The sequence below is a fragment of the Cyprinus carpio genome, chromosome A13, assembly GCF_018340385.1.
Source record: "Cyprinus carpio isolate SPL01 chromosome A13, ASM1834038v1, whole genome shotgun sequence".
NCBI classification, from domain to species: Eukaryota; Metazoa; Chordata; class Actinopteri; order Cypriniformes; family Cyprinidae; genus Cyprinus; species Cyprinus carpio.
The window spans coordinates 13,436,984-13,463,587 of NC_056584.1; the positions used below are offsets into that span (position 1 = coordinate 13,436,984).

The 26,604-nt window shown below is 37.4% G+C and overlaps 2 protein-coding genes across 3 annotated transcripts in view; one reads left to right on the top strand and one right to left on the bottom strand.

Annotated features, from left to right (window-relative positions):
• The first annotated feature begins 66 nt into the window (after nt 1–66).
• Nucleotides 67–10,902, top strand: nfkb2 (nuclear factor of kappa light polypeptide gene enhancer in B-cells 2 (p49/p100)). 2 transcript variants are annotated; one of them, XM_019064565.2, is made up of 24 exons: nt 67–284; nt 755–810; nt 2,784–2,829; nt 3,421–3,493; nt 3,609–3,649; nt 3,883–3,981; nt 4,068–4,219; nt 4,375–4,487; nt 4,585–4,743; nt 5,041–5,145; nt 5,233–5,321; nt 5,419–5,557; nt 6,008–6,142; nt 6,249–6,425; nt 6,524–6,665; nt 6,965–7,079; nt 7,263–7,470; nt 7,588–7,757; nt 7,930–8,032; nt 8,366–8,589; nt 8,702–8,783; nt 8,869–9,032; nt 10,078–10,189; nt 10,284–10,902. In XM_019064565.2, exons 2-24 carry the CDS (start codon nt 794–796, stop codon nt 10,358–10,360), a joined length of 2,742 nt encoding a protein of 913 aa, XP_018920110.2. In that variant the 5' UTR covers nt 67–284; nt 755–793; the 3' UTR covers nt 10,361–10,902. The 2 variants fall into 2 exon arrangements, with proteins under 2 accessions (XP_018920110.2, XP_042624787.1); XM_042768853.1 differs by lacking the exons at nt 67–284; nt 755–810 and adding an exon at nt 1,604–2,571.
• A 311-nt stretch (nt 10,903–11,213) lies between these two features.
• The window catches only part of LOC109046761, a 29,546-nt gene continuing 14,155 nt past the window's right edge, over nt 11,214–26,604 (bottom strand). Inside the window, exons 8-17 of the mRNA XM_042768855.1 lie at nt 26,460–26,572; nt 26,261–26,319; nt 25,652–25,741; nt 19,231–19,274; nt 16,869–17,056; nt 16,226–16,296; nt 15,948–16,105; nt 14,859–15,001; nt 13,952–14,097; nt 11,214–13,873 (exon numbers count right to left, since the gene is read on the bottom strand). Coding sequence (XP_042624789.1) covers nt 13,616–13,873; nt 13,952–14,097; nt 14,859–15,001; nt 15,948–16,105; nt 16,226–16,296; nt 16,869–17,056; nt 19,231–19,274; nt 25,652–25,741; nt 26,261–26,319; nt 26,460–26,572 — 1,270 coding nt within the window. The 3' untranslated portion in view covers nt 11,214–13,615. The remainder of the gene's footprint in view (nt 13,874–13,951; nt 14,098–14,858; nt 15,002–15,947; nt 16,106–16,225; nt 16,297–16,868; nt 17,057–19,230; nt 19,275–25,651; nt 25,742–26,260; nt 26,320–26,459; nt 26,573–26,604) is intronic.

The following is a 26,604-nucleotide window of genomic DNA, read 5'->3' on the forward strand; positions in this document are numbered from 1 at the left end:
AATCATGATTGGTCTAAGAACCAATCAAAACTCTCCTATCAGGCCACGTGATTGCGGAATTCCCCCTGAGTCGGGGCTTTCCAGCACAAAGAGGTTCATGCACGCTCGCACAGAGTGTTCACTGAATATTTATTAAAGAAACTGGAACAGATTCGTCTGATGGATGGTGCATTTTGTTTATGTTTTTAATTGCGTTCGCTAAGATTTTAGCAGTGGTTTGGTTTGGTTAAGTCGACGTCTAATAGAAACTATACGAGAATAAGCAGACATCGCGGTTGTCCAAGGTAAGTTTAATATGTGATCATGTAATTAGTCAAAACGAAATGATCGGTATTACCAATCAGTTTTGTAACAAGGCATTTGTGTCTATAAATAGTAGAGAATAATAGTCTGCTTTCTCATTTGGAAGTAACGACTTAGCTCATAGAGAATCTATTTTAAGTTTGTTTTGAAAACATTACAAAGATGCTGTGACGTTACAGTTATGCCCTCGCGTACATAGAGTATTACTGCATAATAATGATAAGACCGTGAACATTTTTACGAAAATTTGAGCAGTGCTCATTAATGACAGTTATATATAGTGTACAAATTTTGTCCCGTGTGTTTTGCTGTTGTTCGTGCGAGTCTGCGGGAAATTCCCATCTAAAGTCAGTACTTTTTGGATCTGACTTACATGTAAGTTACAGGGGAATCACATCCCCATCGAACACCGTGCACTCACTCATCATTTCCATCATTTTCAATCTGACAGGAGTCCAGAGGCGCTTCGGACGACCCTGCAGAGCACAGAATGGCTGGAGCACTAAGGTAGAGTTTTATCCACTATTGCTGCCTCGCATCCTTGTGAGCTGTCTGCCTGTGCAGCCTTTCATTGGGCATCACTGGCACATACAGCGTTTAGATGCCCAGTGATGTCCTGACTGGCAGCTCACTTGGTTATGAGACTTAAAGATAAATGTACTCCAAAGTATTTGGGCGTGCTTACATGGCTCATCTAGACTTGTAATAAGTCAGATTTGCATACTGAAAGAAATAGACCTGTAATATGTAAATAATTAGGGTTAATAATTAGGGTTTACATACAATTGTTTATTTGCTTTTTAAGTTCACATGTATGGAAGAGTTGGAACTGTTAAAATCAAGTTTATTGGGATTTTTCTACATCAAAAAAAGTTGCATTTTCTTGTGGTTAGTCTTTAAAGAACATTATAATGTGTTGTCTGTAAGGCTGCTTGATTTTAACCTTTCTATTGAGAGTATGTTCGATTTAAATATATTAACATACTGAAATGCATGATGTCAGTAATACTTTTTTTTGTTTAGCATTTTGATTAAATTGGATTATGTTTACAGTAATTTTGCACCTTTGGATGTTTACTGTGGCTTCCTGGGGGGCCCCAGGCCCCTGTTTGACATCCATTGTTTTAGACTGATGAAACCAGACTTTCTTTTGCATTTTCTGAATGAATCTTTTTGTCTATATTTGAAATAGATTTAGGGGTTGTTTGGCTGAAGTGAAGATGTTATCATTTCACAGAATAAGGACAGGATGTGGTTGCAATCCAGAAGAGTCTTACTCTCTTTTCGGTGATGTAAGGAAATGCAGTTTCACTCAGAGTGAGCCCTGACACATCAGAAAGAAAGTTCATAGTTTACTCTGCTAGTTGTCCCATGGGTTTAAGAATATTAGAGCAATCTTAGTACAGCTCATCCTGAACAGTACAATGCTTCCTCATTCCTGTCAATGGCAGTTTAAGTAAACTCTTGTGCAATCCTGTCATCAAGTGTAGCCAAGCATAACCAATATAAATAAACAAATGAATAAATAACGAAATTAAACATTTCCGTTTCTCATCATTTATTAGTAATTATATCATTTAGCTCAATTTCCTGTTTGGTTCACAGTGGAAGTGTGTTTGTGGGTTCAAAAATTTGTGTCTGCAAAGGGCAGGCCAACAGATGGGGGGCAATCCCCGTCTTTCAGGGCTGTTCTCATGGCATTTGTATTGGCATCACTATTGAGATATCTGACTAATTCAGTTACACAGACTCAGAAGTACGTTTTTAGTATATTACACACAGGTGGATTTTTTTGACATCCTTTTCACAGAATTTAGTTTAAATACTGATAAAGGAAACATTATAGGAATTTTGTTTCAAAAGTACCTCAAAAAAGAGAAGAGAATTCATAAAAGCCTTTGGAAATTTGAGGAAATTCAGATATGAGAAGGCTTGATGACTTGCGTGAGTATGCTTGTACCTGCATTTCTCAGGATTTGACATCAGTGGCAGCAGTGAGCTGGTATTCTGGGGGCTTTCCTCTGTTTTTTTCACTGCATTACTTCCTGGAAGTAACGCAAGCGAGTCAGCCAGACAGAAGGAGGGAGGCAGAGTAAAAAAATCCGGTGCTCATATCCTTGTTCTGACACGGAAAGTGAAACGGACTTTCTTTGATATGGAGTTCTTTTTATAAATCTGAGAGCCTCTTTCTCTGCAAATATTTGTTTGTCGGGTAGGGTACGTGTACGTATACGCCGTCTTGTGTGTAAGTCACAGCAGTAATACTAGGTAAGGCCCATACCCTCACACCAGTAATACTGCTGTGGGGGAAAAACTGGGGAAATTAAATGCATCTGTAGGGGGTTGCAGCTCAGTTGATGTTTTGATTCAGCATGATGACTGTATTAGAGAACCTCAGCTCTTGGGTTTTTTGGAGTTCTAGGTTTGTCTTTGTGCGAGACGGTCTCAATAAGAGCTCCTCTGTTTCTTCTACATTACAGGATGGATGATACACAGTATCCCATGAAGTATGTGAGCAACACTGAGGTGAGCCACCTGTCATCCATATTACCGCCGTAGTTTATCTAACAACAAATCTTTGATTTAGAGCAACGATTTTTAGTGTTTAGCTTTTTTTTTGTGTTTTTTTTTTTTGGATGCACAATATATTGGTACCATATTGGTTATCTCTCAACATCTCTTTAAACAATCATATCAGCCGATATTGTACAGTTTATTTCATTTTAATATTTATAATTTTATATTTAGATTAAATTTACCGTTATTAAACACCAACTTAAAGCTAATCTTTAAAAACAGTAATAATTTAATTTGTACAAATCCCAATATCCTGAATATCCATACTGTACATTATAATGTTGTGATGCCTAAATTCACTTGTAGTGTATTTTATTTGAATTTCTTTGTTCTTTGTAATATATATTTAGACAAAATAGTCCACAATTTTATATCAGGCCAATTATGTTTTGCCTTATTGGTATTGGTCAGAATTTTATAATTGCTGCATCCTTAATTTTCATCCTCAGACACATTGTGCTTTATTCTAAAGGTCTGGGTTTAATATACACTTAAATATATACTATATACTAACATTTTGTACATTGATTGTCCTTACAGTTTATGATAAATGAACTTCAATATATGCACGAACCTTTTGAGGTGAAACCTGAACCCTTTGTGCCAGAGACAGGTGAGTGTGTTAATGTATTTAATGTTAATGTTTTTCATCTGCTGTTCATTTATGTTTTGATTTGAAATGGAAAAATAAGGATAATTTACTGTATATGATCTGATCTTTATTCCAGTTCATGGGCCTTACCTACAGATAATTGAGGAACCAAAGCAGGTACAAAAGTTTTCTTATGCCAGTTTATTTATTTTGACAATACTGACATGTTCATGTTAAAGTATACAATTTTATGAGTGAGGACAAATCATTTTGTGCACATTCGTAATGTGTTGCACTGAATGTGCAGGCAATGTGGGATAATTCCAAAAAGTATACACTGGAATTCCCCAAAAACAGGGTTTTGTCAGTGAGTAAGGTGTTGCATGAATAATGTTCTTTGTGTGTTACAGAGAGGATTCAGATTTCGCTATGAATGTGAGGGCCCATCCCATGGTGGTCTGCCAGGGGCCTCCAGTGAGAGGAACAGAAGAACGTATCCCACAGTCAAGGTAGGTTACGCAACATGGAAAATGTAGCAATGTAGGTTTTAAATAAACAGTACATTCATAAACACACACACATTCCCCCTCTACAGGTGTCAAACTACTTGGGTCAAGCTCGCGTAGAGGTTCAGCTAGTGACACACACAGACCCCCCTCGTGTTCACGCGCACAGCCTTGTGGGTCGTCACTGCAATGACAATGGGATATGCACCATTGATGTCGGGCCTAATGATCTCACAGCACAGTGAGTGAACACTATTACTGTTCATCATGCTCATGTGATCTCTTTCTTTGTTATTATGATTCAAGTGAATTGCGTAAGGCAGTGTGTATCATCATGTGACACTTTTAAGTGATGTTTATGTGTAATTAATTCATCATTGCATCCTCTATGTCTAGATTCAGTAATTTAGGCATCCTCCATGTCACTAAGAGAGGAGTGGTTGAAGTATTAACGAAAAGGCTGAGAGAAGAGAAGCGGAGGATTAAAGAGCCTGGATATAAACTTACTGGTAAGTCTGGGATTTCATTATTCAGCTGGACATACAGTAACTGCTTACTGCTTACATCCTCAGTTGACATGATGCTCTCTCTGTCACTCTCATACAGATACAGAAGAACAGGCTATTTTGCATGAGGCCAAAGAACTGGGCAAAAGCATGGACCTAAACATTGTGAGATTAAAGTTCACTGCTTACTTGCAAGACAGCAATGGGAGTTTCACAAGAGCCTTGAATCCAGTTGTCTCCAACCCTATCTATGATAGTAGTAAGTCCTGCCAAACAAGAAGAGAATTAGTGAAAATCAGTTAACAAGCATTTACCAAGGACTTATCTCAAAGTTGAGAGGTCATATGGTCATATCTACCAAAATAAACAAAATAATATGTAGGCACTATGGTTTAAAAGACTAAAAAAAAAATGTTACTCATGTGTTGTTACCTAATATATAAAATTAGCAAAAAATAAATTACCACCCCAAACTTTTGAACGGCAGTGTAAATGAGATAAGTATGTGTTGTTGATCTTGTTATAACTAATGTAAAATGTGCTGATCTTTACCTAGAATCACCAAATGCTTCGAATCTGAAGATCTCCCGCATGGATAAAACCTCTGGATCAGTGCTGGGAGGAGAAGAGATCTTTCTGCTCTGTGATAAAGTTCAAAAAGGTTATTATGATTATCTCATTTCAAAAAGGATTGACTGTCCTTCCCATCATTTTAGATCAAATAATATTTATTCTCCTTCATTTCCAGACGATATTGACATTCGTTTTTATGAGGAGGAAGATGATGGAGGATGGGAGGCATTTGGAGACTTCTCCCCTACTGATGTCCACAAACAGGTGTGTTATAAATTGACACGTGCATATCATTGTTGATGATTCCAGATTTTAGCCTTTTACAACAAATGTTTAATAACACTGTTTTTAATTCCGTCAGTATGCAATCGTGTTCAAGACCCCACCGTACCGCTGTGCAGATATCACACGTCCTGTCACAGTCTTCCTGCAGCTCAGGAGGAAGAAGGGAGGTGACTGCAGTGAACCCAAGCAGTTCACGTACATTCCTCACAATCAAGGTTAGTAGTGCTATATTAAACATCGGTCCTTAAGACTGAATAAAGCATTTAAAACAACAGATTTCAACAAACTGTCCTAACATGCATATGGGGACCGTTTATATCTCATTCCTTTGCTCAAGTGTTTCACTTCCTTTTTTAGCACTATTTACATAACCATTAAAATGTCGGTTTCAGCAGCCATTACTCCAGTGTCACATGATCCTACAGAAATCATTCAGAAACAGTTCTCATTATCAATGTTGAAAACAGTTGTGCCGTTTAATGTTTTTGTGGAAACCCTTGTACATTTTTTTAATTTCAGGAGAACAGCATTTATTTGAAATCAAAACAATTTTGTAATTTTGTAAATATCCTCATTGTCATTTTTGATCAGTTTAGTGCATCAAATGTTATCCATAAGAGGTATTTCTCATGTTTGATGGCATGTCGGCTCCTGTTCCCCCATAGACAAAGAAGAGGTACAGAGGAAGAGGATGAAGGCACTTCCTCAGCCCTATGATCACTGGCGGGGAGGACCTCAAGGAGGAGCAGGGGCCTTCGGAGGTCCTGGATCTGGAGCAGGAGGAGGTGGAATTGGAGGAGGTATAACATGAACTCAATAGCTTCCTGTTTAGATTGCTAGTTCAGTTATTCTGGTGCACACAAGAGTGTCCATAAATGTAACATTTTATGTCAATTTCGCCCTTAGGTTTTCAATTTAATCATATGATGGATGGTTCAGGGTTTTTCACTGGTGGATGTGGTGGATTTAGCGGCGGGGCGCAGATGTCAGGCTCCTCCCCAAAGGCTGATGGATCTGAGAATCAGCCGACAAACACACAGACTCAGTCTGGCTCTCAGATGCAACAGCAGCTCTTTCAGATCGGTGAGTATAGTTATGCCAGCCACCACTCAACTCACACATTGAGATTTTAGGTCCATATGCACTCAGTGATGTATGTTTCCTTCCTGTATTGTTTCCAGCCACAAGTCTGCAGAATCGTGCCAGTTTGATGGCAAAGTACTCGGCTAGTGCTTTGTTACAGTACTGCAGCACAGGGGATGTGCGCCCTCTGCTGGTCCTGCAAAGACATCTGTGTGGCGTGCAAGATGAGAACGGAGACACGTATGTCTTTTCACAGTTTTCACCTGGCCTCTGTGAATCAGTGCTTTCTTACATGTCAACTATACTAAATTAAATACTTGGTTATGTGTCTACTACCTTATAATATTTCTAGAATAGTTAGTGTAAGTTGCTTTGGATGAAATGATCTGCTAAATGAATAAATGAAAGTGATATTATAGTGTAGTGATGTTTTTAATAAATTTAACAATGGTACACAGATACAATTGTATCGAATGAAGAGGGGGAATAAGTGTAAGACATTAGTGATCAGACTGTATTGTATGTATATTTTCCCATAGGCCTCTGCACTTGGCCATTATCCATCAGCAACCTGTTGTGGTGCAACAGCTTATTCAGGCCCTGAGCAACACCCCACAGCAGAAGTTTATCAACAAACTCAACAAGCTCAATCAGGTCATTTAACAGATATGTGCTCTTTTATTTTATTATTATTTAATTATCTTATTATTATAATAATTTTCTTGTTTTTGTTTAGTTTAGTTTCTTAATTAATCTTATTTATTTTTTATTTTAATATTTATTTGATTTTTATTTTGGTTTCATATGTCATGTTAAAGTTCATCTTTCTTCCTCCAGGCTCCATTGCATCTGGCTGTGATCACAAAGCAGCCCAGGTTAGTTGAGATGCTGATGAAAACGGGGGCAGACCCGAGCCTGCTGGACCGAGAAGGCCGGACAGCGCTTCACTTGGCCGCTCACATCGGCGATGAGACCATACTACGATTGATCCTGGGCCTGCTGGGAGAGCGCTATGCCCATTTAATAAACTCTGCTGACTTCTCTGGTGAGAGATACACATGCCATTGTCTCTCAATCATTGAAATGGTGCTTAAGGTTGCATTTGGAATATTACAACATACTGTATGTTAACATGCTGAGAACTTCTCCCTCTGTTTCTTAGGTCAATATCCAGTTCATCTCGCAGTAAAGAAAGATGGAGAGCACTGTCTTCAATTGTTGGAGGAGGCAGGAGCCAAGATTAACATGCCAGAGCAGAAAAGTGGCTGCACAGCACTACACCTGGCAGTGAGGGACAACCTTTTAAAACTGGCCTGTTATCTCATTACCGAGGTAAAGAACCAACAGTTCAGATTTTTTGTGGTTCCATGGCCATAGTTTTGGATTAGTTATGTCACTATTAGGGGCTCACCAAGTATGAAATTTGAGTACAAATACAGAAATGGTGTCAACACTTCTTCAGCAGACAGACGCAACAGTTTTATGTTTGTTGTTTCTTCTACAGCTGAAGGCTGATGTGAATGCGTGTACATATGGGGGCAACAGTCCTCTTCACTTTGCTGCCAGTCAGGGCTCCCCACATCTCTGCTCCATGCTGATAGCTGCAGGTAACTGAGAAACCTTCTTTTCTACAATTTTCATACAAATATGATGTACATGTGTGAAGGCCAAGAAACCACAAGGAAAAGTCATTAAGAATATGCTCCTGTTGTTTTGTTTCTAGAGCAAAGATGAACATTTACTATATGTGAACACGTGATTTTAGTAAAGTCCAGATTTTCTTAATATGTGACATTCATTAATTATGTCATTCATAATTAATGACCTTTGAAATGACCATCTTTTGAAATTAAGAATAATCATATCAAGAGCAAATGACTGAAATAAGTTAAGTTTGGATTCAGTGTTTGATTAATGATCTTCTTTGTCTTCTTTTATAGGTGCTGATAAACGCATGGAGAATGACGAGCCTCTTTTCTTCCAGAGCTCGTCGTCATCGGATGAAGATGACGAGAGCGTGAAGAATGAAGTCGACAGGCAGCTTCCAGATCACATGGTTCAGCAAGTTCACTGCATGTCGATATCATCTGAAAGAGGAACATTTAACCCACGCAAGAGACCTGCTGTGGGACACACACCGTTTGACCTGGCCAAATGCCAAAAGGTTTGACCTTTTGTATTCGTCATAATCAAGTATAATGTGTGAACATTTGAAGGTGGATGAATAAATAAATGCGATAGATTTAAACTTATAAAAACCCCACTGTCTTACACAGGTTAGAGATCTTTTAGATGGCAGGAAAGGCCCCAAGCCCAGTTCATTCGCCCACAAGAGAACCAAAATCAGCACTGAGGAAGGTAATGAGATTGAAACGCATGCTCAATGTTCTCACAAACTCATGCTTCTAGCATACGTGACTGATCTGTATTCCTCCTCTTCCAGCCAACCAGGGTTTGGACAGTGAGGTCCTCACGAAACTGTGCAGTATTCTCATTGAAGACCACGTACCCTGGAGAGAGCTGGCGGAAAAACTGGGCATGCTCACACTCTCTCACCTTTACCAGGATAGTGCCTCACCCTGCCAGAAGCTTCTCGAGAACTACCAGGTAAGAGACTGTCGTTGTGTCAAATTGGCAAATGCTGTTATAATGTTAAAAAGGCACTGGCATATAGCTGTTAGGAACAGCATACTAGCATACCGATGACTTTATCTGTAGTATAAAGTATGTATGCTGTGCACATTATGCCAATTTTCTGCATGCATGGATTGCTAGGATGTGGATTTCATTTGCCAAAATGTGCAAAATACATTATAGCTTCTTATCATATCTCACAATGTATTATGTTTGGCTTGATCTTCCATTTAAATTGCGACTAATCAACTGGAAGTAATATAAAGCTACACTATGTAATTTTTTTTTCTTATTTAAAATTAACAAAATTTAAACAATGAGCGAATACGTCTTTTATACATCTTCCACACAGTATTTGGCCTTACCCCAAATCAATAGCCTATAATAATAATTTATATTTTAGAGCTGTCAGGATGGTTTTCACAGGAAATACAGACTTCTGTCATTCATCCTGTAAAATATGTCATATCTGTAAATAAAAGGAAAGAAAGCCAGACTAGGCTACTACTACTATATGTGTAGTACAGCTTGAATCCACAACAATGAGCGCTGATGAGTTTGCGAGCAAAAAGGGAAAGCGACAGTGCTGGTAATAAAACACAGCTTTTCAGAAATTCATAGTTTGCATAGCATCATATTTGCTGTGCATTGACAAGGTTTACAAAACAGTGTTTATGCTGGTATACAGTGCCAATCTCTAAACCAGTTTTTACTTGGGTCTATTTGATTTATTACCTACCAGCCAAATTATAATAGTCAATACTGTCTTACCTAATCTGACATGAGTAGCAATCATTAAGTCTAATGTCAGTAAGATATAAAAACCTTTGTAACCTTGTTTTAAAAAAAGCAGTAGCATGTAAGCTACTTACCGATTCATAAAAACATATTTTTTTAAAAAAAAGAAGAAGAATTGTAGCTTGCGTCTGTTTGGCTAGACGGATTTTGTATTTGTAGAGCTATTGCTGGTTGGCATCCTTATGAATGGTTTATTAAGCGTATTTATTTGCATGTTCAGTTGAGTGGTGGTCCTGTGGACGGCCTGGTGGAGGCGCTGCAGTCTCTGGGTGTGAGTGAAGGAGTGAGACTGCTGAAAGACAGCCAACCCAGAGAGGACAAGCAGAGCACAGGTACCGCTTCACCCTCTGAAAGAGAAACCTCTCACACCGACACAAACTCTTTAAACGGTAGATTGAGAATAAAACATGTTTTCTTTTCTTCCAGATTCTAAAGCGGACAGTGGCTTTGGGAGTCAGTCCATTGGAGAGGAGATGGGAAACCCTGCAGTGGCCAATCACTGATTATCAGGATCTATTCTTTGTGGACAACTTGGCACTTTATTTGACTGGTTTTTTAGGTGCAAACTGGTGGATTGTTCATCTCAATAAAGTGGAAATACAGCACATCACAGGAGGAAATGAAAGGATTGTTTTGAGGTCCAAAGCCCTTGCTGGTATTATATAAAAGCAAGACAAAATGACTGAAATCAGTTACTTTTAGATACTCAAATCTCCATTGAAGCTGGAGTGAAGCTGTGGTCTTAGTGCAGACAATTCAGTACTTATATCTAAACAACAACAAGATTTTACAGTAATTTAACTGTAACGCAGCTGTCATTTCACAAGTACAGCTGTAATCATGGAATATTACTTCAGAATCCTCTGAAATGAATGTTTGTAGTAAGCTCTGGTTTGATATATATGCAATCACTCTGGTTCATTTTCAGATAAGTCTAGAGACATCGATCCAATACTGTTTATTTATGTGTATTTTGGTTGCAGATATATGCTTGTTCAGAGTTTGAGTAAATATGTTTGTGTTTGAATAAAGTTATTTCATTGTTCTTTGTCTTATGATGAACGAATATAGTAGTAATAAAAAATCAGCATATTCGAATGATTTCTAAAGGATCGTGTTACACTGAAAACTGGAGTAACAGCTGCGGAAAACTTGCTATCACAAGAATAAATTAGATATTAAAAAACTAAGTTATTTTAAATTGTAATAATATTTCACAGTAGTACCATTTTTACTGTTTGTGCTCAAACAACTGCAGCCTTTGTAAGCATGAGAGACTCACCATATAAGAAGAATAAGAATAGATAAAGACTGGGTTTTTAAAAACCTATATTTAAATATTAAATGAAACAGTTATCCTTTCAAAACGGATTTATTTTGCCTCTTCCTTCAAAACATACAAACATTATATAGCAATTTTTACTGAGCGGCTGTAACATAATATTCACATTTTATACAGCTAGAATGGATAACACACCAAACATAAAAACTAAGTTATAAGAAATAAGTTACATTTACAGCAAAATCTTTGGGTGACACCAAACTACTTGGAGTGGTTGAGTGTTCCCTATAAAAACTTGTATATAAACCTTTTAGTCAATATGCTTCAGTCATAAACAAATACTCAAGACAGATATTAAATGTTCAAAATATATAAATAACTCTTCATTACATACACCTATTTTTCATAGTGCAGTGAAGCATAACACTATTGAAGTGCCGTTTGATGAAATTCGGGTCCCAGATAAGGTCAAAATCATTTAGTTTTTTTTTTGTATTTTGTGTCCTTAATGTCTGAATTTGATCGATATGCTGGCAGTGTTAACAGTCAGTTTAGATGTTCATGACCTGGATTTGCATTAGAGTTGTTTTTCAGGTTTTACAATTTCTTGGATCCTTAATGTTTCTGATATCAATAGGACAACTCATGAGGTTATGATAAGCAGCACAGAAGCTTGCCTTCACTCTCCTATTAAGCAATACTTAACATGAATTCATTTGAACATAAGAACACACCAGATTGTAAACAGGTAGAATTATTTCTGACTAAATGACACACCCTTGCGCAGGTCTCTCAGCGCAATTGAGGTATTAGATGTGGTTACTCTGAACAAACCAGCTTTTAGTGCCTCCTGTTTTACCCCAGCACTAAATGAATGATCATACATTTGAAAATGAGTGCCTGAGAATTCAATGGCTTGGCCATATCCAAAGGGTTTTAACACAGATTTAGCATCACGCCATTCTCAAGCTCAATACATATTTTAAATACACATTACACTCAAAAATACAATGGGGTGTGTTATTGTGATGAATTTTAACATCCGTTAATTGGTCACTGTGCACTGAGTAAAGTCATTCAGACATTACTGTTGAAATGATGACCGAATGTAATCCCTTGTGAAAAAGAAGTGCACTCCAGCATACTTTTAAAAAGAGTACTTCCTGGACACTTAATCGCATGTTATTTGCAATTAACTGATAATGTATTATAGTTTAAATGCAATATTACATTAAATGTATTTAAGAATGAATTTTTGATATACTCAGGTAGAACTTAGCATATGTTTCTCTGTAATTTCATAATTACTTCAATTGACTTTAAAATATGGTTAAAATGTATTGCAGAATGTACTGACAAGCATTTAAAGTAAACTTACATATACTTTAATGTCATTTCTATTGAAACTTGTGTCTTATATTTTAAACATTTTTCTAAATACACATTTGTAATAAAGTTACAATTTAGTACATTTAAAATTTAATTATCTTAAATGCAATATCAAATAAAACACCACAGTTAAAATTTCAAATCAAATCAAATACTTTACATGTGCTTTACTATGTTAGTCAACACATCAAAATAAGTGTACTACTTTAAAGCACAACAAAAGATTATTAAAATGTAATGATTTAAAATGTACTGCAAAATAACCTTGAATCTGACATCATTACAAAGTGCGTCAAGAAAGAGTACTCTAAGTGCACATAAATGACCTTCATTTAATTAATATTATATTATCCTCAAGTACAGTTTCTTAAAAATATACTTTTAAGATTTGAAGTACTTTGAATACAATTAAGCGCACCTATTTTTCACAAGGAAGGTGCTATTTGCACTGTCATTATCACTAAACCGTTGTCATGGTATTAAAAAAAAATAATGCATTCATATTCTTAGTAATTGTACCAGATGAGGAACTGATTGTCTTCAAACATCTTAGGCATGCTCTGAGACGTGCTTTAAGAAGGTTTAAAGGACTAAACAGACTAAGTTCTCGAACTTCCCGTAAGGAGTTAAAGCGCTTGATCAACCTCAAATGATGAAATGATAGTCTTAAAAGCAAAATCTACAATGCTTTAAATAGATAAAGTGAACAGTATATGTTCACACAATTAAGAGGTTCGCTTTTCATTTGGCTGCCACTCACAGGAAAGCCACGAGTGCTAAACTGACGATCAACAAGCATAATACACTGATAAACCAAACAAGTTTGTGGTGAAAACACACACTGACAGAAATAAGACAATGTGAGGCTGGTGCTCCTTCTCATCTGCCCGCTGGCAGATATGGGCTTGCAGTTACTGGCCAGAAAAGCATGCTTTACCGGCGGTCACGTGGGGCACAGCAACCCCAATCACAGTTTCATAATCATGATGACTTGAGAGCAGACATCAAGGTAAACTGCAGCCACCCTGGTAACGCTCTATATTCAGCCCCTGAATGGAGATAAACAAGCCCTTCCGCTTGGGTTCTCTCACAGTTTGACAGCCTGTCTGTAGCTGTGTCTCTGACCGTCTGAGCGTTTGATCCTCTTGCTGCTGCTGCGGCTGCTGCTCCTGCTCGACTCTTTGGTGCTGCTGGCATGGCTGCTGTCCTGGGGTAACGTGGGGCTGGAGTGGGCCCTCTGCAGGCCGCCGTCGTCAAACAAATGGGCCTCAAATGTCTCCAGGTCCGTTTCCCCTATGCGGATCTTAGCTCTCAGCAGCATTGCATATGTTCCGTAGCGTGTTTTCTACAAGGAACATTTAGGAAGATGTATATAAATGGAGTGAAGAGTGAAGGAAGGAAGAGTGTAGTGGAAATGTTTTACCTCAAAGTCCAGATACTCTTCCCTTTGCTTGTACTCTCCTTGGTCCCTGCCTTTAGTCCTGCGGTCTTGGGGCGTAGAGCGTAGTTCCTGGAGCTCAGCAGAAACGGCTCGAAACCGTGTCTTGTGTGGTTTGAGTTGAGCTTCTTCTCTTGTTTTTTATTGAGGAAAAAAGGCCTCATTTAAGATTTTTTTTTTTTTTTTTGTTTTTTTTAAAAGTTAATTAATTTTTTTTTTTTTCAGCAGAAAACTGTCAGTTAGATCTATCAATGACAAAAGAAAAAGCTTTTTGAGGATGATTGTTCTTTGTTCATTTGTAATTTGCTAAAATGTCAATACATATATGGTTAAAAAGGAAAAATAATTATGCAGTAAAGAAGCATTGTAAAAATATAGTTTTAAAACATTTGTTCAGCAAATCAAACTCGTGGAGAACCAATCTGCAAAAATATTTAAGAAAAATAAAACATAAAACAGGAAATTACATCATAGAGAAGACCCACGAGACTGTGTCAAGGTTAATATGTTTCTTAAAATATCAGATATCAGGTAAGATTAGTTCAGGTAAAATTTCATATGGTATCAGCAGTGATATGTATTATTTGTTTAAAAAAAAAAAACTTTTAACCTTGAAATATATGCATATATTTAAAAATGTTTATGAAAATGATGCACATTCACATGTATTTAAAGTCATTCAGTTTAAACTTGTCTTGAAAATGTTATAACAGTTTTTTTATACTTAAATCCAACATGAATGCAAAGAGTTTTGAAAAGTAATTTGCTCATGTTTTACATGTTAAACTTCTTCACATGAGCTTTCATTTCTGATCTCCAGCATTCACATGCAAGTGAGCGGAATGAAAAGTGTAGTGTGACGCCCCTTAAGAGAGAGCAGTGTTGATTACCTGTGGGAGCTTGGTGTTTGAACCTGGCAGAAGAGGGCGGCTGAACTTTTTTTGGGAGCCAATGGCTGCTGGGAAGGGAGGGGCAGAGAACATGGCTGCCACTGTGTTGATACGGGTTATCCAGGACTGCATTTGCTCAGCGTTGCTAGAGGTGAAATGCAAGCACAGGTCAAACAGAGGGCAGCAAAATAACAGAACTCAGCTGATGGAACAAAAAATGTCAAATTTTTCCCTGCTCAAAGAAACTGTGCACTGAGTGTTTAATACAACTGACACAGCCTGGAAAACTGAAGAATTAGCAAGCAGCTGTTAGCAGAAGAGATGGAGTGGAGCAGTTGGAGCAGAATGAAAGGGAGAGAGTTTTAGTATGTGTTTCTGGGACAGATAGAATAGCTGAGAAGGATCCATCCTCTTGGGAGATACACATTGAGTCATTCATCTGAGATGAGAGCATTTTGACAAGGGTGTTGCCAACCCTGCATGTAATCAACAACCAGCTGGTGTACTGGGTGCACTCAGGTGTGTTTGTGTGTTTGAAAGAAATTCATTGTGTATATTTGTGCTGTCCTGTGTCCAAAAGACAAAGCAACATGAGGCTTCTGCTGACTTAGGCTTCTTGTTATCAAAAGTTGTTATCAAAGTGACAAAGTGTCCAAGTTATGCAAGAGTTGCAAAAAGTTCTATAAATGGTTAAAAACAGAATTAATTTCCTTTCATTTATACAGGACAGTTGAAATGTTTAGGGTCGGTACGATATTTTTATGTTCTCTTATGCTTACCCAGGCTGCATTTCATCAAAAATCCAGTAAAAACAGTAATAATGTGGAATATTATTACAATTAAAATAACCATTTTCTATTTAATATAGTTTATACTGTAATTTATGGAAATGCTGAATTATGGCATTACAGTAGGCTACTGTGAATTGTGGAAAGGGGTTAAAAAATGCTTAATTAAAAAAAAAATTGTCCAAATGCAAAAAAAAAAAACAACAAACAAAAAAACTTAATGGTATTAAAAAAGCTTAAAGATGTAAAATTGTTTCTGATTTTGAAGTGAATCACCCTTATAGTACAGATAAGACAACTTACGGGGCCTGTAAAAGAAAGACCCTCCAGTCAGCAGTGCGAAGGTAAAACACATCAGGTCGCTTGCTATAGTCTGCTGCTCGCATGGCTAAAGAATGATGGATTGATACTGCATTCTTCAAGTCCTCATCAGACAGCTGCTTGTCTGGACGATATTCATCCTGCAGAATAATAACAAAGTAGAGGCACACATTGTTTTGTTTTTTTACAGTTAATACCTGTACAGCAACCACATGAAAGTATGGTCCATATAGTATGAAACATTAATGACTAAAATGTACCTTTTGCAGGTAGAGGATCAGTCCTTTTAGAATGGCATAAAATGTCTTCCATCCTCTTTTACCTCGTGGGGCTAAAACAACAACAAACAGTAAAACTTAGAACAGTTAAGGTTGTTTAATAGTTAAGTTAAATACTCTATAACTAGATAAGCATATTTATAAAAATAGTACAGTGAAATAATCATAATGCAGATAATCAGTATTTTTGTCCTGATTTCTAGTGAAAATAAAAAAAAAATTCTTAAAGCAAGATACATTTACTAAATTAGCAAAATTTTGAGATAATACTTCTTTTTTTCTTCTTTTTTTTTTTTTTTTTTTTTTTACCCATTGACAAATATCTAAGATTTATTAAAACAACAAAGAAAAAAATATATAATAAAAAATATATAAAAATAATAGTAAAAAATATTATTATAAAATATTTTTGTTTATAATAAATTTCTTATTAGTTAAATGCATGTTTTTTTGATATACAGTATTTAGATCATTTTATTTAGATGTTTGATATTTTTACTGGAAAACAGAACAAGAATTTTCCTCTTTCATTTTCTAAACTAAAATTATTTTTTTTAAATGCTGTATTAAATACATGAAAACATTACTAAATCAACTAAAAGGGTATATTTGAGGGGTGGCTTACTTTTCTTGCCATCAGGATCAGCGTGAACTTTCCGCACGAGAAAGCCGTTCATGTAGACCTGAGCGCTGGACTGTTGTGCAACACTGATGAGGGGGTTTCCACCACTGTTGATCCGCTTCATAGTGTGTGATGTGGAGTCTTTCCTGCCGTCCAGCTCAGAGAAAGACTTCCGCAGTTCCTCCTCATCGCTGTAGAATACACAAGCAAGAGCTTTATTGTGAACAGTACTCTGCATTCTCATCTTTACCCAAAAGGTATTCCAACTTTCAAACAGACTTCAAACATTTACCTTTAAAGGGGTTATGAACTCAAGGGGCAGATCTACTAAGAAAAAGCATTGCCTCTCTTGTTATTTACACTATGTGCGCTAATCGGTGGGAGGGGCTAAACAGGCAGTGATGCAGAAGCAGGCGTTGATCTTCTGCGGAGGTGGTGTTTAACCACACTATTGCGTCATAAAGTGGCACATTCCACAACCTGTTGTTTTGGCACATTGGCTTCAATATAAGCTATTTAAAGACTAATGAAAAGGTTTTGAGTTCTGAAACTTAAAGGATGTTTTTATAGTACAATGACCTCTTATCGGTCAAAAGATCAACGGAATTTTGATTTCTCATTTCATGACCCCTTTAACTGCTGTTTTAGCTTTTGACTTTAAACACACACAGAGACATATACAGTAGGTAGTGATTCAGGAAGCAAGGTAACATAAAGCAAGCACCATCCCACCTCAACTACAAGCATTTTTATTGTGCATTTAGAGTCACTGATAAGGACTGAAACTACATCTTTATTGCCTAGTGTTTGGCACAGTTGTATTTTATCTACAGTACATATTTCCAGCTGAGTGACATCTATGCAAGGAGTGCAGTCAGACACCCTGGAGAGCCCCTGAGGTCTGGAGTGCTAAATATTTCTCTCTAACTGCTACGGAGTAGAGCACATAGCCTTTGCCTTCACATGATAATGCTCTCATCTGTTGCTTAGTAACTGCTGGCCTCCACACTAGTAACTAAGAGAGCCAGCTCAGAAGATGGAGCACCATGAGAGAGGGAGACAGAAAGAGAGAAAGAGCAGGCACATAAAAACGGTGACTGACGTGCATTGATTCATACAGTGAACGATGGCCTTTAACTGAGAATCACACAATGCTAAATAAATGAAAGTGCAATGACGTGAATCAAATGGAGGGAGTGCGAAACAGAAAGATTAAAATAGTGGAGGGGGTAGAGCATAGAGACGCTGGGATAGATGAAGATGAAAGAATTGCTGCTGAATGAAAGAGAATAAAAAACAATCACTCATGCTTTTCTCCTTCACACATAAACAAGGGTACTGCAGGACCCCTCAAGGAGCGAACACAGTTTACATGAGAGTTAGTATGTGTGTGTAAGAGAGGGCTGTGTTTAAGTCTGCATATTATTAGCAAGTCAAAGATTTCAATCTGTAATTAAGGAGAGGCAAATTGCAGTAACCGTGGCAACAAAATCTGAAAAGCCAAAGTGGAAAGTAAGGGTTTAGAGCATCATACGGCTCTGGCCAGGCCATAAATACATACATATACAGTAGTACCTGTAAATACACTCTTAAAAAGTGTTTCCAAAAGGGGGGTTTTGCAACAATGCTATAAAGGAACCATTTTAGGCTCTCCAAAGAACAATTAAAAGAACAATTTTTAAATAATTTAAAGAACTTTTTTCCACTATGAAGAACTTTATGTACTATGAAAAGGTTCCATGGATGTTAAAGCTTCTTCATGAAACCATCAGTGGCAATAAAGAACATTTATTTTTAAGAGTGAATGGTTCTATATACAACCTTAAAGGGTTTACTCTTTATATGTGGAACCCCTAAAATTCCATGAAGGTGCTTAATCAAAAAAGCCCTACTGGATTTTTTGTAGCCTGGTGAAAATGTTCTAAAAAAACAGAACCCCTTTAAGAGTTGGAAAGATCATAATATTTTATGGATTTGGTTTGCTTTACTGACACAGAATTTCAGTGATATCTGGATTAAACAGTTTGTAAAAAATGTTGTGTAGAGTTTTTTGGATTCAAAAACCTATATAAAAACTTAATAAAACCTATATAAAAACTTAATAAAACCTATATAAAAACTTAATAAAACCTATATAAAAACTTTTTTTCCCTAAAAGTGCACCTAATAAGCACATTTCACTGAAGAAATGAAAGGCCTTTTCAGCTAAAGGATTCTATAAAGAGCTTGCACCATTTTTAAATCAGTAACACTTCTAGAGGCATTGAATTATCTTCAAATGTTTTGGATGACACTGGATGAGGAGGATGGTGCTCTTGAATGTAATGTAGTGAAAAGGAGCCACTAGGGAAAACATTAGACTTACATTGTCCACTGCAGCTTTTCATTTTTGATAGAGTTGTAGAGAGCCTGTTAACAGAGGAAAACAAAATTGTTAAAGCACACAACTCCATCAATAGATTTGCCCTTTACATGCGTATGTGTGTGTGCTTAAACATCCCACTGACGTGTCTAAAAATAGCAACTGAAAGTTAGCAATAACCAGAAACAGGTTGCAGACTACACTTTTCTCATGTAGCATTTTAGTTCAAACACTGTGGAAAAACCACCCAACCATCATTAAATGGCAGAAGGAAAATAGAGAATTTCCATGGTCAGCAGTGTTACCTTTTGTTGTTTTTTCCGGGTTTGTGGGTGGTTTTGGCCATCCTGAACCTTGCCGAGCAGATCGGGGAAGGCCAGGGGTTTTAAGGAACGCGAGCGAGGTGCTTTGGTGTAACGGAACGGGTCCATCACACTGAAGTCCCGTCCACATCGCACCGAGCACAGGGAGCGAGAGCGGAGACGACCAGTGGAGTGAATACTGTTTACACCAATCATGATTTTTCAAGATACAGGATCCACAGATGAGGAAATGAAAGCTTAAGAATCATACAGTGCTAAATTAAACTTGATGGAGTCTTTTTTCCACGAGTAGAATCCAGAGTTCTGGGAGTAATCAGTAGAAATGAGTTCAAAGAGCACATCAAATGACACAGTGGCAAACTCAAAAGTCTTTGGCAGTGGTGAAATTCTTTGGGAGATCCTTGAAGGTGTCACATGGGCATCAGACTTTCCGTAATGATTCCAACTCTTGCATTATGGATCCATTCCTATTCATTATGCATGTAAAAACATTGCCGGGCCACTGCAAATCCACCAGCGCCATTTTGCATCAAACTTTCTGCTTTGACTGAAACCAAAGACGATCAAGGATGAGGATCCACGACCAACATCCAGTTGTTTCCTTGTATACATCCTCAAATTCATCACACCTACACACGTTCACCAACGCATGCTGACACGCTCACAGGTGCAGTGCAGATGGCTCGCGAGGACCGTGATGGTGGATGGAGATAGTTGGAGAGGAGGACAGATGGATAAATGCGAACATCACTGAAGCAAATGCATGAGATAAACACACATGGGCTCATGCAGGGAACAGACTGAGAGGGTCCTGCTTCCACCCACTCTCAAACTGGCATCCCAAAACTGTGACGTCACCTAACGTCCCCCTCTGGGACGGAAAAATAGACATCAGATGTGTGAGAGACAGAAGGACCAGACTTGAGCAGGAAATCAGCAAAGAAACGAGACAATCCTGTTGCTTTGTGCAGTATTCTCTATTCCAAATCAGACACTTGCATGTATTAGAAGTTTTCCAGAATTCTCTTTCATCCCTTTCTTTCTCTTCAAGCTTGTATCCTCACACCCGTGATCCAATTTGCAGATTCTTTCACACAGATTCTTTGCACAGCTCTGCAGCATGGCTGTAGGAACAATAGAGGTTTGGTGTCTGAGTCCTTCGCTCTTTTTCTTCTTCTCCTCACAGTCTTTTTCCTCCTCCGTGATGCAGATAAAAAATGGGCTGTGCGGTGAGAATGAGATCTTGTGAGGGAGGAGTGTTCACCCTCCCATCTCTCTCTTGCATTCACAATCTCGCCAGATCTCTTTCAAGGTCTCTCTCGCGCTCTGCTTTTCAATTGATGTACCCGTCTCCCAACATGACTGACAAATCACAGCACTTGAATGTTCGATGATCCCACCCTCCTGTGAATGTCAATCAGTTTTCAGGGATCTCGGACGGTGCAAATCCTCACATCACATTACTGCCACACTCTCATTTTCAAGACAAATAATGTAGAAAAGGTATGTTGTAATGTATAACGATAATAAATAAGCAATAAACCTATTGCTCTAATTATTATCATGTAAATTATGATAACTGAGTATGCTGGCACTCAAAATCAGTATTAACCCTCAAGTTATTTGATACTGGCTTTTTTTGTACTGGCTAGAATTTAAAAAAAAAAAAAAGAAAGAAAGAAAAATGTAAATAAATCACACATTTTAAATCGATAAACAGACTGATTTAAAATGTTTATTAAACCATTAAAAAATTGATTAAATGTCACAATAAATAATTAATTGATAAATCTCTTTAAATGCAAAATGTCACTGAAAAAAAAAATGATTTGTAATTATTTGTAAAATTTACTAGCCAATAATCTTGTGTTTTATTTACAACTCTGAAAAATATTTTTTACAGTTATTGCATAAAGCTTGTACAAATTGCTTTTCTATATCCATTAGCCAAATGCTTTATCCATTTGCCAAATGAGTTACAAAATATAATTGGACAGTTCACACATGGGAGCGGCCAATGAACAGTCGACTTATGTTATCTATATGAATTACGCAATATAACAAGTCACTGGGGATATTGTTGAAGCAGTGAATTAATTTAGTTGGTGCAGGTTCTTTTGGCACTCTGCTCACTGATGCAGCCTGTTCTCTCTCTCTCTCTCTCTCTCTCTCTCTCTCTCTCTCTCTGTCTGTAACAGACAGCTCTGGGACACTGGGCATCTCATAGTCTGAGTCTAACTTTATTCAAACGTGACCTGCTTTTATTTGGCCACTGTCACCAGGCAGCCAGCAGTTATCCCAGTGAGCTGGGCAGAGTCAGGTTTTATGTGCTCATGTTAGAGCACAAGAAAGACTCTGTGTCTTTCAAAAGCAGACTGGGATGCCAGCAGTTGAGATTGTACAAGCACAGTAAAGCCTGAATCAAAAAGGTCTGAATACACCTTTGACAAGCCAAACACATCTTGGAAATTAAATTGGAAATGGAAATGGAATTACATCCATGTTTGTTGTGCAGTGGCTGCTGCAACATAGATAGTGCCTGAAGAACTAAAATAAAAAATGTTGCTTGGTTAAATCTTCTGTAATAAAGTTCCAGTCCTGGATTGTAAATGATCAATACAGCATTCCATCAGTGATAAAATACACGTTAACAGTTATGATGTATGAACTAACAATAAACTATGTATAAAATAAAATAAAATCATATTTTTTATTTTTATCTTTTCTTAAATCTTTTATTATTATTGTTATTCCTACTTTTAATAATGCATTAATCGTAAACTGAATGTTATTTTGTACATACACTACCATAATTTTTTATTTTTTTTACTTTTTAAATGAAAATAATACTTTTATTCGGCAAGGGGAAAAATGTATCGTGGTTTCCACATATACAGTATATTAAAGGGATCATATGATGCTGCTAAAAAGAACATTATTTGGTGTATTTGGTATAATGCAATGTGTTTATGCGGTTTAAGGTTAAAAAAACACATTATTTTCCATATAATGTACATTATTGTTTCTCCTCTATGCCCCGCCTTCTGAAACGCGTCGAGTTTTACCATAGACTGTATAAAAATATGGACATAGTGTCCGTGACGTCACCCGTAGATTCCTGAAGAACGCTTTTGAAGTGCAAAGTGGGCGGAGCCGTCGCAAAGTTTGAACTGCCCAACTTCATAGAAACAGCCTTTGTGCCACAGATGCACTGCAGGCTACTGGTTCAGGAAATAGTCCTCATTCTCCATAAAATGCACAGCACACATCTGAATATTTGGGTTGAACTGTTCTTGAACAGTGTTGAAATACAACTTCACCATTGATTTCTAGTCATGTACTCTTTCGGAAGACCAAACAAATAGTTTCGCTTTCGCAACGAAACACACAGCGTCTCCACGACATGGCAGCGGCGGCAACAGAGAGAATAAAAGTCTGGCCTTCTTTCTTTGCATGAACATTTGGGCAGCGTTATGCAAATCTTCCCACATAGTGACGTAGAGATGTGGGGGTGTGTTAGAACGAGCTGTTTTAGGGGGGTGTGGTTGACTCTTAACCGTTATAAAGAATATCTCTTTGGATTTGAGTCTAGTCTTTGCAATTTTACAGATCTTCTTTATGCACCAAGAGCTTGTAACACTCCAAAGAGAAAGGAAAAATTGAAATTGCATCATATGACCCCTTTAAGCAATACAATGTTTTCAAAATGTAAAATTATAATAATTGTTTCTTGAGCACCAATTTAGCTTTGCCATCAAAGGAATAAACTTCATTTTAAAATATATTAAAAGAGAAAATAAATATCAGAAAATAATTCACAATCATACAGTTTTACTGTATTTAAATAAATGCAGCCTTGGTGAGCAAAAGATACTTTTAAAAAAAAATAAAAATCTTACAAAGTGAACTTTTTTGAATGGAAGTGTATACTAATACTTTTTTTAACATTTAAAGTTGTAAAAATTAACATTAGTTATTAGTGTATTATGAACAAACATGAGTTAACAATGAACAACAAAATATATATAAATGAACATTAAGCAAGATCAATAAATGCACTTTGCTTTATTGTTAGTTCATGATGAACCTGAACCTCAAGTACTGAACCTTACTGAAGCTTTACCAGATATGTTAAAATCAATCGTCAAAACACCATCTCTCACAGTTTGCAGCTGTAAGTTGTGTAGTGACCAGTAGGAGGAGCATAATACATAACGCGATGATGCATATGCACACACTCATTAATCTCAACCTGAGAGAGATAACAAAGGAATCGTGCTGTTCTCTCAACTGAGTGAAAGAACAGAACCAGAATTTGCAAATTGAAAAAGAGGGAACAAAAGAGAGAAAGAGGGACAGGACAGAGAGAATGAGCAATTTGTAACGCATTTATGATAATACCATGACAAAACCCTCATTTCAGTGAGAGGCCGTGTGGCAGCCAAATTCCCATCTGTCCTCCCTGCCAACCCTGCTGTTGCTAGCATGAAGACAGACTTCACACAGGTTTTTCACGGCCATTAACTGTCATGAACCACACAGGCACTGAGAGCCTAACCTGTTGGCTCGCAGACGTCTCTCTCAGTTGCCATCTCTATCTGTGCTATATTTAACCCTAAAACCTGTTGTAATATCAGACAGACAGAGATGAAAAAGAGGGTTAAGATTCTAAAATTATGGGAAGAAATATCCAAGTATATAAGCTGTGCTCTCAGAGAGTATTTTTAGAGAGTATATGTGTTTTTTATGGAGCTGTGTGGCCTTCACACCCTCACATAGTGGTAGGAGGAAAGAAGCCGGGAGAAAGAAGGCCAGGGCTGAGAAGGTAGAAGAAGGATGCCATTTGTTATCCAAGGCCTGAGATAAGGAGGATTATATAGATATGGAAATAACCTAGACAGACAGGGCTAAGTACAGTTCAGCAGAGTAAGTTTTTGCAGATTTAGGGGTGAAACAAAGAGCAAGATGGCAGAGAGAAAGAGAGAAAAAGAGAGTGCAGAAAAACTGTGAAGAGAGAGGGGGTGGGAGGTGATGGAATAGAGCGAGGCACAGAGTGAGAGGGCGGAGGAGAGAACGAGGGATGAGCGACACAGAGAGAGAGAGAGAGATGGCCAGAGGAGAGAGAGAGAGAGGGATAGAGTGGGAGGACCAAAGGTTTGAAAGGCTCGCTGTGATTTTAAAGCACATATTAGCAGAGTGGTTCAGGTGCGGTCATCATGTGGCTATTATTCTTGTGCAGCGTGGCCTGTAATCCGAGAGAAGGTACTAAAATAGACAAACCCTCAGCGCCAGCACACTGGAGCACAGAAAGTTTGTTGACATCAGCTGCGACAGAAATCCCCCACATGACTGATTTTAGTCACAATACTCAACTTCAAACATGGCAAACAAAAAAATGGCAATAAATCAATAATTTCAGGCACAGAGTGCATTCAGTGCAGCATTGTAACTCAAAGCTTCATCTTGTAGCTATGATCTGTGAGAAAGGTTCTTCCACAACTTCAAAAATATCTACAATAAAAGCTGCCCTTTATATGGACGTTTACATGCACAAGAATATTCTGATAATAATTTTACATTCACAAGAATATTCAGATATGGATCAGATTGTTATGATCATTGATTGACAACATTGCAGATTCTACACATTTAAATTAAGCAACTCTGGGTTAATTAACCCTGTACTGTTTTTAATCAAATAAATGCAGCCTTGGTGAGCATAAGAGACTTCTTTCAAATACATTTGAAAAATCTTACCAATCCCAAACTTTTGAAGTTTGTAGTGTATGAAAATGTAAATTGTTTTATCAAAAATTGAACTATTTAAAACTATTCTACTATGAAATTAATGAGCTGATTAACCATCCAAAATTACTAAAATGCATCATATTGAATAACCAGAGTGAGCCTTTTTTCAAGTGAAAAACAGGTCAAGAATGGCATGATTTAATTTATTTAGAATAAGCTAATTACACACAGGGATATTTCATTAGCTGTGGTGCAGGTAAATGTCTTTTATGGCTTGAACACAATTAGATCTTAATGGGATCATTTAGTATGCAAAAGATGTCATTGTGTGAATGCCTGAAAACCCTACAAACCTTGAGAAGATCTTTTGGGAAGTTCTGGCCATCATTTAGCCCCTCCAGGTTACTAATGAACTGCATGCAGGACATCCTCTTCCCGATGTTCTGAATGAGAGAGAGACGATAGCATATAAATTCACTGTCAGCTGATGGGCTGACCTATTTCACAGTTCCTGTGCACTCAACAACACTTAAAATACCAAGTGGGCACAGTGGGCAGTAAACGTGTTAATATTTTGTGTAAAAATTATTTTGCTTCCTCTGAGAAATGTTTTTACTATTACATTTATGGATGAATTTCTATCTTAATTCCTAACTGCAAAACCGACACTCCTCCTCATCCCCTCAGGGTGCTGAGGAGCTCAGAGAATAAAATCCATCCTAAAAACACAGTTCCAGCTCCCTTCACAGAGACTCGCATCATGTACATGTAATAATAACAATAGTAATTTCACAATAAACACCCTATTATAACTTCCAGTTTTTTAACAGTCATATAATATTTTTTTTTGTTTTCCACAAAACAGACATGAACATTTCAGAATCATTGTATGTTTTCCAAGTTAAAATGATGCTGGGATTTTTTTTCATCAGAACATCAGATAAGTCATTTCTCAAACTCACATGACCATGCAGATCAGTGTTGAGCAGCATCAGGGCACAAGTCAGTGTGTGAACACTGTCTGAAACACAGATGGACAGAACTCCCATTAGCTCACACAATCAGAGCAAGAGCACCCCCTAGTGTTAGTCATATTATAACACACACCAGATGCACAACAAATGCACATTCATTCACACACACAATGCTGGTATGGCTTACCTTCATTTAGTATAGTGTTCCGGTTGCACTGGATGTATCTTTTAGAGAAATGGGATAATACTCGCTCCCTCTCTTGTGTCTCTCCCATTAGGGCAAACTCTCTCAAAAACACTCTAAGAAACAAGCACGACAAAAGACAACAGGA